General features: G+C 33.3%; 1 protein-coding gene across 1 annotated transcript in view; it reads left to right on the top strand.

The window, feature by feature from the left end:
* Positions 1-11082: 11082 nt before the first annotated feature.
* LOC117174970 overlaps positions 11083-13771 on the top strand; it is a 5241-nt gene continuing 2552 nt past the window's right edge. Inside the window, exon 1 of the mRNA XM_033364443.1 lies at positions 11083-11601. Within this exon, the coding sequence (XP_033220334.1) occupies positions 11482-11601 (120 nt within the window). The 5' untranslated portion in view covers positions 11083-11481. The remainder of the gene's footprint in view (positions 11602-13771) is intronic.

The following is a 13771-nucleotide window of genomic DNA, read 5'->3' as shown; positions in this document are numbered from 1 at the left end:
ATTATGTTTTGTGCAATAAAAATTAGAACTTTTAATTTTTTAAGAAAATCCTAAAAGTTTTTATGATAATTTTGTAGGGCTTTTAAAAACCAATGTTTTCCTTTACTTTTTGAGTACTATTACTATTAGTATACTATTAGTATTAATTCTCAATCATAAGTGACGAGAATGATAAAAATTAGAGGCCCTTTCACTTTTTTTATTAATTTAAGTTTCTAAACCATTTGAATTCTTTAAGAGGGTGGGGTAGGGGGGGGGGGGGCGAAAAAAACGCAAATTTTTAAGAATTTTTTTTGAGATATGAATAATGCTGGGTTATTAATTTGAACTCTATATTTTAGTACTACATTCTAACTATTTATAACCAATTTTCATTTAAAAATATTTTTTAAATGACCACGTTACATCGAATCTCCTGAGACACCTCGAAAAAAATGGTTGCGCCGTGAACATTGTAACTCATCACTGGATTATTTGAAGCAAAAAAAATGCATTTTGAAGGTGATATGTTTCCACAGGTAAACAAGAAGAGTTTTTTTTTAATTTTCTAAATTTTTTGCATCATTTTAAAGACAAAAACGCGATTTTTGCTAAAGTAAATCGGTTAATTTGTTATTATAAAATGAACAAAAATTGTTGTGAAAAAACTCTTCCTGATTACCTGTTCAGTTATGTGAGGAAATAGTTTACCAAATTTGAAAAGAATCGGTCAAATAGATTTTGAGTTCTAATGTTCACGGTCTTCAGAAATGTGGTTCACGAGAAAAGCGATTCAAAAGTTTTTTTCTCGGAAATAAAAAATTACGAAACAATAAACGTGTATAATTTTTTAAAGTGGGACGATGGTCGTGGGGGCTAAAGCGTAGGCTTTAGACCGACTCCGTCGGCTTTGTGGTTTTGATTCCCGCCTCGCACTCTGGAAGAGCCTCGGCGGCCCATGCGGTGAAAACTAGCCTAGCAAGGGAGTTGTGTATATCAGGAGAGTCGTGGGACCGGTACCTCTGGGGAAAAAGGTTTCTCTAAGTACTTAAAGTTGTTGCTCTTGGTGGTTCGGACCCGACCTTAAAACTGTAGGTCCCCCTCCCACCACCAAGTAAGTGTGTGGAGGGTGAGTAAAGGAATAGGGAAGAAGGTGCAAGAAAAATGTAAACCCTTAGGGGACATATTAGAAGCTTCCAAGTCAACGTGTATAATTTTTTATTCTTACACAGAATCATCAAGTCCAGCTCCGTAGAGTAAATTGCTGTCATTGATACCATTCAAAGCCTCTTTTTGTTCCTGTCTGGGTTGAATTCTACCCTCTTTAACGAATATGTATTAGGAAAGAAAAATAACACCGCGGGACGGAGAATGCTCGTGTCGCTCGAAAAACATGGCCGCCGGAGTATACAGATCAGTATTGTTTTGAATGGGAGTCGAAAATAAAACAATGTATTATTAATAATTAAGGACGTGAAAAATGTTTTCACTGCCGTTAGATACTCTGTGCGAGTTCTCGAAAGCTACGCCGTCCTCCAGGAACATGATAGAAGGTCAGCGAGTGATGAATTCTGGCATGATAATCATTCCTGCTGAAAGTAAATGGATAGAGTCTCTATACGTTTGAATCAATTTCTATCTTTAAGATTGAAATGAAAAGAACCGATGTGTCCATCTTGATCTCAGGTCTATCCCTTGGATCATTTCTATCTTTCTTCCAATCTACAATCACCTCTTTTCTTTTGATGCCCAATGTTCGTACCAATGTCGATCCGCCACTTGTCCACATGTATCCTTATTCTTTCACTCCCAATCCCTATTCTAGTGTTTGTTTCCAAATGACTCCTTGGCTTATCCACACCTTTTTCTATTCGTTAGGCAATCCAAAATCTCGTCTTTCTTTTTAATCCCTATCTTCTTATCTCATTCAATCTTTTTCTACCTTTTCTAGAATCAAAGATAGCCTTATCTTCTTAAATCCCAGTCTTTCTATCTAAATAAATCCACAGATTATCCACCTCTATCCTCTTCTATCCGCTGGGCAATCTTAAAATTCGTCTATCCTTTTTAATCCCTATTTTCCTGTACATGTGCATCCATTTCTATCGTTTCTGAAATATAAGATAGCCCTCTATTATTGAATCTCAGTCTTTCTATTTAAATTAATCTACAGCTTATCTACCTCTATCCTTTTCTATCCTTTGAGCAATCTTAAATTTCATCTATCTTTTTCAATCCCTATTTTCCTATCCAAGTGTATCAATTTCTATATTTTCTGAAATTTAAGATAGCACTGTCTTCTTGCAGCCCAGTTTTTCTGTCTAAATGAATCCTCCACTCATCCACCTGTATCCTTTTCTAGCCTTTGGGCAATCTTAAATTTCGTCTATCTTTTTTAATCCATATTTTCCTGTCTATGTGAATCCATTTCTATTTTTTCTGAAATATAAGATAGCCCTCTATTATTGAATCTCAGTCTTTTTATCTAAATGAATCCACAGTTTATCCACTTCTATTCTTTTCTATCCTTTGAGCTATCTTAAATTTCGTGTATCTTTTTTAATCCCTATTTCCCTATCCAAGTGAATCAATTTCTATATTTTCTGAAATTTAAGATAACCCTATCTTCTTGCATCCCAGTCTTTCTATCTAATTGAATTCTACACTTATCCGCCTCTATCCTTTTCAATCCGTTGGGCAATATTAAATTTTGTCTATCTTTTTTAATCCCTCTTTTCAGTTCATGTGAATCCATTTCTATCTGTTCTGAAATATAAAATAGCCCTATCTTCTTGAATATCAATCTTTCTATCTAAATCAATCCACAGCATTTTCCACCTCTATCCTTTTCTATCTGTTGGTCAATCTTAAATTTCGTCTATCTTTTTTAATCCCTATTTTCTTATCCAATATTCTTGAATCCCTTCCTTTATATTTATATAGATCCTCCACTTATTCACCTCTATCTTTTCCTGTTGGTTGGGCCAACCAAAATTTAGTCTATCTTTTTTAATACCTATTTCCCAATCCAAGTGAATCCATTTTTTTCTTTTTTTAAAATATGAGATAACCCTATCTTCTTGAATCTAAGTCGCTCTATCGAAACAAATCCTCCGATTATCCACGTTTATCCTTAGTGAGGCGCGCGCTTGTTGATCTACATCCCTGACTTAGTACCTGCAGGTTCCCAGTAGTTGGCTGACAGTAAAAGTCAGACACAAGTGAAATCATTTGCACCGTCTATAACTGGAGGGTAAGTAGACGCCTTTGCAGAGTTCCAACTTTGACTAGTAAGTCGTCAAGCTGGGGAATTTTGTTGTTAGGTATATAAACCCTCGCTGGTTCAATACTATTTTGCGGGAGTTTGTAATTCGAAATATATTGTTATTTTCGAAACTCATCAGAATACTACATTTTTGAGTGGATTCAAATGGATAGAAATTAAAACGTTATATCGTTGATAGTGGGTAGACTGAAATAGGTAAAGATAGGTATTTGTGAACAACAAAGATAGAAAAAGATAGGGCCATGGGACCACCAGGGATAGAGTCAGTGAGAGAGAAAAATACACAATTGTGAACACCACGGATAGAAAAATATAGACAGTTGTGACAGTAAGGGATAGAGTCAAGGATACAAAGAAATAGATTTAAGTTTATATCTTTTTTAATCTTTTGAAGCTTTATGCCTTCAAACTAGTGCCTTAACAAAATATCCACATACAATAACTGGCAGATTAAAAATTCGAAATAACTGTAATAATGACTCGGATGTAGAATATTCTGTGTCTATTGACAAAATGACATGTTCGTACAAAGCCGGTACCAGTCAATCGTGTAAAAATACAGTAGCTGCCCTGCTGTACTGTAACATTTACTTCAGTGTAAATAAAGTTTATTTGAGTAATACTGTAGGATCATGGCTTTTCTGCATTCCATCATTTCATTTGCAATTTTTATCGAAATACCTTTAATTGGTCATTAAAAATAAGAACAATCGGGGAAACCGAGAAAAATATTTTTTAAATTAATTTTTTCGTTTTCGAGGCCTGTTTTAAACTTGGAAAAGGGATCGGGTGTGATCGAAGTAGAGGTTAAATTTCTCTTAGTTCATTATCCTTAATCTCAAAGCCAGCTGGGAAAAGAAAGGTATTTCTGCTATTTACACTGGAATTTAGGAGTAAATATATAATGTTTTCGCTTCCCCCGACTGATTTTTGTTTCTAATGAACAACTTTCAAACAACACTTTTTTCTACACTTTGTTTTTCCATACTCATTCGAAAATTCCATGTTCGTGAACAAAATCTTAATCACAAGGCTTTATATGCTCACTGTTGAAAATTATGTTAATTTTTCTTTATTTAAAAGCAAAATATTTTAAACTCCCAATAATGAATTGAGCAAGAGACATGGTCGCTAAAAACGCTACATCTTCGTTAGTTTTGCTTCAATTTACATAAAATTTGGACACAATGTTCTTGAGATGTTGTGCATTCAGAATTTTTTTTTAATTTGGTCAAAAAATGTGTTCTTAACCCCGCCCCCTCTTAAACGGGTATAAATCTCCCTTAAAGGGGGAATATAAGTAAAATTCAAAATAAAGTTTCTTACGTACAGTATCAATATACTTGTTCTCTATCATTCTTTTAATTGTTGTTATTTCGTTTTCTGAGTCTTGTCGATTTTTCGTTGTGTATTTGTATGCTAAACAAATTTTAAACCATACATTTTAAGAATAATGTCATCAATGGCATGTGACAGAGCTAAATATCTATATTACTGACCTCATTTTATCAGTTCACTGAATGTTTTTTTGGACATAAGAACTTTTTTTGTAAATAAAATATCGAGCTGAAACTTTGGAAAATGTATTAGAGTGCAATAAAGTACGTTTAGGTACTGCATTTTGGTAGGAACTTCAATGAAAATGATTTCATCCTTTTTCTGATCCTCGACATTTTTTGAACGTTCGAACTTTTTTTATACATAAAATATCGGTTTTAAACTTTGAGAAATGCAAAAGTCGAAAGAAAACTACGTTAAAATACAAAGCTTAATAAAAAAAGAATAAAAAAATTCAACTATCAATTCCATCGGCATCAGCCGGTAACGTTGTACACGAAAATACGAACCATGGCGGCCGCTAGACGAGGCTCTAGAGGGTTCGTATTTTCGTGTACAACGTTACCGGCTGATTGCGATGGAATTAATAGTTGAAATTGTTTTTTACATCTTTTATTATTAAGCTTTATACTTTAACGTAGTTTTCCTTCGGCTCTTGCATTTCTGAAAGTTTGAGACCGATATTTTATGTCTAAAAAAAGTTCGAAAGTTCAAAAAATGTCGAGGTTCAGAAAAAAGATGAAATAATTTTCAGTGAAATTCCTACCAAAATGCAGTACCTAAATGTAATTTATTATACTCTAATACATTTTCCAAAGTTTCAGCTCGATATTTTATATACAAAAAAAGTTCTTAGGTTCAAAAAAACCTTCAGTGAACTGATAAAGTGAGGTCGGTAATATTGGTATTTAGCTGTGTCACAAGCCCTTAAGCTGAAAATATTTCTTGTTTAATAGACATCACTATTCAAATTTTTTAAAATTATTTGTAAAACATATTTTCCAAATAATTAATTTGTAAATTTAAAGAGTGTTTCATGAAATCAGTGAGCTACTAATTTACTTGAGTGAAATATCCTATTCTAAAAAGATCATACCTATTGAATATCGAAATTATCGAGATATCTCGAAATATCTCGAAAAAGTGTAATGAAAAATGAAAAGACCCGATTTCTTATTGGTGGAGTTGTAGTCAGGGAAACCACGTCACTTGTCAAGCTCTAAAGCAATCACCAGTATTATACTTTTCTTTCCTATGGAATTTCACCGTGACCTCTTTGTATATACCCTTTGGCTGCTCCACGGGCTCCACTCTACTTCATTATTAAAAACTTAAAAGTGCATTTTCCTATTCTATTAAGGTTTTTTCTCCAAGTGGAAAAGTGTATCCAATAAGTAGATTGAACCTCAAGGATGGAATCGGAGATCAGGCTCGGGAAACTACGTGGGAAATAAATGGCGAAATTCAACGCCATCTGCGATGGGCAGGCGACCTGCAGAAGCATGCATGTGTTGGTCGCTATATATGTGCATGCTCCTTCCTCAGATTTGTTGACTAGTAAAATAATTTAAGAAAGAAAGATGAATAAAGACAAAGTTAAAAAAACAAGAAACACAATATAAGAAACTAAAGATAATTGTCATTAAATTTCTCATTTACTTAATTTTGCTTTTATTTTTGTATTTTAAGTAGAAAAAGATAATTATGAGACGAGTTAAGATGTGCATACGTATGAATTTTAATTTTTTCTGAAGCAGAGTTTGCGTTTTCAAGAAATTCTTTTCATTGCAGTGATACCAGCACACGAAAAACCGTTTTGCGGTTATGGTCTCATACGGCGACAGCACCAGATAACACGTGAGAGTAACAAATCAGAACAAACAATTTTCCGCGCACGCGCTTATTACATCAATTAGCGCCATCTGCGATGGGCAGGAGAACTAGTATGACTCCCCTCGCTGCCTCTCAACCCACGCGTTAAAGTTCTAAAAATTCGCCATTTTCCCTTGTTGAGTTGACCAACCCTGTCGGAGATTCCTTATTGGTGAAGTTTCTGTCAGGGAAAACACGTAGCGCTTTAAACCGTGATCTAATAAATACATGGTCTAGCCACTTGAGAGCCCCGTTTCGTTCAAGTCACGCAACCTTTTAATGCCACCATTTTGTTTAATATGACCGCGCAGTTTGAGTTTGACGCGTACTCTTTGTATGACGAACTACGAGTATATAGGAAAATCAGTATGTAGGAAGAAATATTATGAAAATATCGAAAGAATGAATTCTAAAAAGAAGTATGCCCAATTCCTTATTGGTCAGACATATACTCGGCGCTGGATTTGAATCTCTCGCAAGAGCTTTTCAGAACATGCGCGCTCAAGCGCTCGAATTTGAAAGTACATGCATTTCGGTTAACTTTATGCTATACTGAATTAGTTAGTTGTAAATTTATTGTTAGTTTCTCTGAACATAGGTAAAAGGGAAAAAAGTGTTTTTAAAATTCAAAAAAAAATAAAGATTTTGAGTTATCTTGAAATCGACGAGAGATACGCCAAAACTGACAATATTGTTAACGTTTACTAAAGAGGGATGGTTTCTGGCCACCCCAACCTATATCAGTAAAAAAATTTTTAATTAAAAAAAATACAAATTTGTAGTTATCTTCAACACGGCCAGAGAAATGTGAAAACTAAATAAATTTTTAAGTTTTTGAAAACGGGGTTTATCTTCGAACAAAGCGAACAGAACAAATAAAAAGTTTGTTTAAATAGAAACAAAAAATAAACCCAAAACTAAAAAAAAATAAATGCTCAACATTAGAAAAATCCAAATTTTAATTTTTTTCGAAAGCGGTCATGGAAACATGAAAACTAAGTCGATTTTAAGGGGTTTGATGATTGGTTTTATCATCCACCAACTTAAAATAACCCAATACAAATGTTTTTGAAATACCCCCCTAAAGAAGCGAAAATTTTGAATTATCTTGAAAACGCTTAAAGATAAGCGAAATCTGACAACATTTTCAGAGGTTTTCTATAGGGAGGGGGGGGGGGGTCCAGCCACCACAAAGTAAACAAGTAAACAAATGCTTAGAATCAAAAAAAAAAATCAAAAATTTTGAAATACCTCTGAAAGGTTCACAGATACGTGAAAACTCAAAAACATTTTCAGGTTTTTTTGATGAAGTGAATCGTTGTATATCAAAATTTTAAGGTTTTTAAAGAAGGGTTTTGTTTTTGAACTACATGAACTAACTTAATAAATTTTTTTTTAATACAAAAAAAAATGAAAATTTTGAGTTGTCTTAAAAACGGTAAGAAATAAACGGAAACTAATAACGGTCAAAGAAACGTGAAAAATAAGTAGATTCAAAGGTTTTTGCAGAGTTAGTTTATTTTCGACCAGCATGAAGTAGCTCAATTAAAGGAATGTTTAAATACCCCAAAAATGTAAATTTTTAGTTAGTTTATAGACGGTGATGGAGGAGCGGAAACGGAAGACATATTCAGAAGGGAGATGATTCTCGGTCACTCCGATCTAAAGCAATAAATAGATTTCATCAAATTAAAAAATCTGAAATATGATTTATTTCAAAAACGTATATAGAATCGTGAAAACTTATTGCATTCTAAGGATTTTGCAGAGGTGTATTCTCCAAGACCTGTAACTAAACTAATGAATAAAAAGTTTTTATTCAAAACAATAATAACATTTTTTTAATTATATCGCGAACGATCAGAGATACATGAACAACAAACAAATGTTAAGGAGCTTGCACAGCAGTACTGTTTAGGGCAAAGTCAAAATAACCCAGCAGATTTATTTAAATTTGAATAAATAATATAATTTTGATTTATCTTGAAAACGGTGAAAAATGCGCGAGAATTGAAAAAAGTTTCACTGTTTGATAAAGATCCTCGACCACCCACAACTAACAGAGTAGAGTAGAGATACGCGAAAGGGACAACATTTTCAGGATATTCCATTCCGGGATGGTCGTCGGGCACCCCGAATTAGTATAGCAGAATGAGTTTTGAAATAAAAATTTGGAGTTATCTTGAAAACGGCGAGATACGCGAAAACTGAAAAAATATTCAGGGTTTTATACAAAGGGTGATTCTCAGCCACTACAACTGAATCCAACAAAAAGATTTTCAAAAGGAAAAAATGAAAATTGTGAACATCTCGAAAACCATGGGACATACAAAAAACTTAAGAAATTAATAATAAATAAAAATTCGTATTAATATTGAAGAAACTTGACACATATTCTGATTTCCGGATAACTCTGAAATATGCAAGAAAATCGTAAAATTTTAGAGATTTTCTAGCACACTTCCCAAAAAACCCAGTTCCGTCCCAGGTTTGGACCTATACTTTTTCCGAAAAAACTGGGACAGACCTCGTTTTTTCGATAAGTGTCCTAATTGTGTTAGGCGGACAGCTTGAAAGTGATTAAAAGTTGTGTTAAGATTATAGTTTATATATACGCTCCGATTTGAAAGGAATGAAAATTAAGTTTGGATTGGTTTCCAAATTACTCGAATGGAGGGAAAGTTTGCTTCCGATTGGATTGTGATTCATTCGGTTTGCTTTTGGATTCACACTTATCGATTCGGACGGATGTCAGATTCATCGGATTTAATTCAAAAAGTCCTATTCATTTGAGGGAATTGGCGGCACGGATTAGAAAATGGATTCCGGATGCGTTCGTGTTGAATTTGGTGCTGATGCAAGAATAAATAAGTATTGATAAGTGAACCTCGGGTCCATTCGGATTGCATTTTGGGTTTTGAGACATTTACTGAGATTAAAATTTAATTTGAGGTTGAAAGGCAGATTAAAAAGGGTTTAAGAGGATCGACAAATTGCTTCAGATTGTTTTGATTTAATCTGAATTAGTCCAAATTGTAAGTGAGTAGCAGGTAGCGGGCAGGTAAGCCACCTTTCATTTTAGTTCCCGCAGAAAAACAAATGCACACATAGGCCGCGCCTTTGGATCTTTAATTTTAGTTCCCGAAAGGCTAACACACATAGGGCGCGTTGCGGTAAGTCAGTCGAAATTAAATAATGCCGTGTATTTAAAGCGTGCAACTAACGCGCTTGCGTTAGGGCCGTTTGCTGGTTAGCCGCACTTGGCGCGCAATTCAAAATTACTTTAAAAACAATTCTTGTAATTTAGAAAAATAATTATTAAAAAATAACCAAGAATATATAGAGGAGAGTAATCGAATATGAGATATTCTCGTAATATGAGAAAACGAGGTATCAGCGAAACTAAGAGACCCACTCTGTTGGTTCTATCACTAACTTGTAGCCCTTGAAGAAAGAGTAATTTTGTGGTATAGTCCATTTTTCATTGGGTTTCTAAAGATTATAGGCGAACTTTTTGTGAAATCGATAGTGGTCGAGTACTTGGAAGGGAATTCTTTAAACCCTATTTATTATTCATTAAATACGTATTTAGCAGCAAAGTTTGTCTGGAATGATGGGGATTGAATGACTAAGTAGGAAAATATCGATAGTGTCGAAGTTTTTCATTATACAGGTCAGGCATAGTAAGTGCATAGTTGCACGGTGTGGTGCTCATAAAGCATTGTGGATGCGCGGGGGAAATTGGTTATAAAAATGTTTGTGACTACTGCAAAAACTAAATATATCTAAATAGAAGTAAATTTATACTTCAGAAACATAGAATGAAGTTTTTCATTAAAAATAATACTTTATTTTGCACTTTAATAGCTATTTCCTGGGGTATCTCATATTATGAGCATAGTTTGACGAGTTTGGAAAAAGCACTTTTTTACATTTTTTGTATTTTCAGCATAAAAAAAATTTTTAATAAAATTTTTTATTTGAGCCAGTTATCGGAAGCTTAAGGCGAATTTCAGATTTCAAATGCTTAAAAAACTATATTAAACATATTTAAAGCTTAAAAAATGGGTTTTATCGAATTAAGCGTACCTTAGGAAGGTAAATTACTTATCACTTGTAACATATCCTATTAGATTGAATATTATAAGAAGTTCGAAGTTATAAATACGAGAATGCATGGGTTATCGGCAAGTCAGAAATCTGGCTGCTTCAGTTATCGGCACTTCGATCTGTGAGTGATCGGCAATAGCATTTAGAAAAAAACATTTTTGCTGAGAACGAAGAACACAACAGCTTACTGCATGTAAAATACTATCCATCTGCCGACAGCCCATGCATTGACGAAAACTGGCAAAAAACGCTTGAATTCCCTGACAAAACTCATGAGTCATTGAAAGCTGAGGCAGCTATTGCGACCTTTGTCTGTTGTCACTCTGCGATAGCTGTCGTTAATCATCTAAGCGACATGACACACAATATTTTTGGAGACAGCAAAGCAGCTCAGGGCCTTAAAATGCATATGACAAAAAGTAGTGCAATTATAAGGAGTGGCTTTGCGCCTCATTTCCAAGCAGATCTTAAGTATATTGGAGGGTTGCCTTAAAGTTTGCAATGGGACGAATTTAACGATATATCAATCACGAAGTTTCTCGGAATCGCCATCATCTATCTCAGTGCCAAAAAATTACAAATTGTTTCGACCTACTTAAGTCTAGTTCAATTGGAAGAATGCAATGCTGATACCATCGTCCGGGCTGTAGAAGAAACACACATCTGGGGTTGGACAGTAACAAGTTAATGGCTATTGGCATGGATAACGCCAGTGTTATAATCGGAATTAATAATGGAGTGCACGCAAAACTAAGAAAGAAGGTTCCAGATTTAATTCTGTTACGGTTTACTTCTCAGCATCGGCGCGTATATGTGACCAATGGATTAAGGTGGGAAGTCCCTTCAATATTGCCAAGGATTCGGAAAAGTGCTATTCTTCGATTGTTCTTCACGAAATGTATAAGAACGAAATGAATTTGGCATACATTTTATTTTTAAGGCCCATCTTGTCAGATATACAAAGAACCAACAAATGTTTGGAATCGAACAACACAGACCCGACAAAACTTTTTCAGGTACATTAACAAAATAAAATAACACCTGAATATTACTATTATGTTAACTTTGTTCTCCAACTTTTGATTATTTTTCAAATTTGAATTTTGAATTTCAATTTAAGTTCTAATTTAATTGTTAATTTATCGGTTATATTTCAAATTAGATTCATTTTTGGCTCTAGTTCTATGTTAACTTAATTAAATATAGTTATTAGTCCAAAAATCTGCCCGCATCGCGGGCACATTCTCGTCGCGCGCTACGCGCGTGGCTCGCTTCGCTCGCAAAGTTGAGCGCGCCTAGGGCGCGCGCTGGTGGAATCTCGCGCTTCGCGCTCGGATATTTATTCTTTGCATTTGGAATGCTTGAAAAAAACTTTATCAAAAATATGTCTTATATGGCAGTATTTACATGCGTCTTCATGTTCTGAATTTTCTACTTAATTAAGTTTCTCAAAGCTCTGTAGGCTTTGAGGTACACATTCTCATCGTGACACTCGCGCTGAGCGCTCGATTTCCAACCGATATTTGTAAACAGGTTTTGTTAAATCATTTTTTTTCTCGTAACTTTCGTCGTTTTCCACACATTTTTTTTATTATTTTTTTTTCATTGTTATTTTTCACGAATAAAACAAAAAGTACGCGTTCTATCAAGAAGTGGTCCTTAACGAAATTGTAGATCTTTTTTAGGATAACAATTTTCGTTAATTTATCTTTTTTCCTATCCTACATAGTTTGTCCACAAAATAGAATTTTTTATTTTTCATTATTTTTTGTGTAATAAAAATTCTAATTCTTGATTTTCAAAGAAAATCCAAAAATTTGTTATGATGATTTTGTAGGGCTATAAAAAAAAATATTTTTCTTTTCTTGACTTTTTTTCATATCGTGCGTTTTTTGGCTTCAAATTTTGATTTTCGGTTGATTAAAAAAATTTTGAAAACGCTATATTTCTAAGAATTTTCATTTTGTCGAAAAAAGTCATTAGGATAAATTGTTTATTCTTTTTATATTATAAATATCCGTACATAGAATTTTCAAATTCAGACAAAAGTGGTCTCAAAAATTTTCAAAATGCGCTCACTTTTTTAATTTTTATAAAAAATAGCTGGTTCACGAACTCATCCTTTCTTTTAGGACCTAAAATAAGTGTGCCAAAGATGGATTTGATTTGCTTATTTTTTCGAGAGTTATCGTATTTATGGACGACCGGACGGACAGACAGACAGACGCCATCGTGAAAACCTGATTGTCGGATTTAGGGGATCTCGAAACGTGGAGATCCGTTAAAAATGTGTGATGTCAAATTTCCGACAATTCTAATACTTTCTCAATAATAAATTATGAGAATATAAAAAATGCCACAATTTTGTATAAAATTCAACTACGCGTCCAATCAAAAAGTGATTTATAAAAAATTTGTCATGATTAAAGCAAATACTACGCAAATCATAAAAAAATTATTCATAAAATTTTTTTTTTAATGAATTGCGTAGTATTTGCTTTAATCATGAGAAATTTTTAATAAATCACTTTTTGATCGGACGCGTAGTTAAATTTTATACAAAATTGTGGCATTTTTTTAAACTAAAAAAAAGACTTTTTCTATAAAATAGTTAAATATTAAGTCACAGAAAAAAATGTTCAATATATAAAAAAGATTGTTGATTACGATTCTGCATTAACCGAATACTTAAATTTATAACTTAAAAAGATTCACTTTCAATGTAAAATTTTGTAGTTGATATTTCAACAAACCAGCTTTTAAATAAAAATAAAAAATTCGAGAATATTTATGTTTGACAAAAAAGTTGATTTACAACGAATCAATTCTATTTTCAACAAAATAGTTTAAATTTCAGGTAAAAGAATTAATTTCCAAAATATACGCCAATTTTTGGTTAAACAGCTTTTGTTGAATTTTTTTCATAGATTGTGTTGCTTGTCCAAACAATTAATTGTTTATTATTATTGTTTTTTATGAATAAAACTAAAACTGCGTATCCTATGAAAAACTGAGTAATAATAATAAGTTTGTGATCTTTTTTGGAAGCATAATTTTGATTCACGCATCTTTATTCATATGTATCATACCAGGTGTATACATATGAAACCGGTATTGCCATTTAGCGGCCAGTAGGCACACTTGTAGGCACTGTCGGAACTTACCATTTGTGCTAATTTGCGTATT

The sequence above is a fragment of the Belonocnema kinseyi genome, chromosome 6 (genome assembly GCF_010883055.1).
Source record: "Belonocnema kinseyi isolate 2016_QV_RU_SX_M_011 chromosome 6, B_treatae_v1, whole genome shotgun sequence".
NCBI lineage: Eukaryota > Metazoa > Arthropoda > Insecta > Hymenoptera > Cynipidae > Belonocnema > Belonocnema kinseyi.
This window is presented reverse-complemented; position numbering and strand designations above follow the sequence as displayed.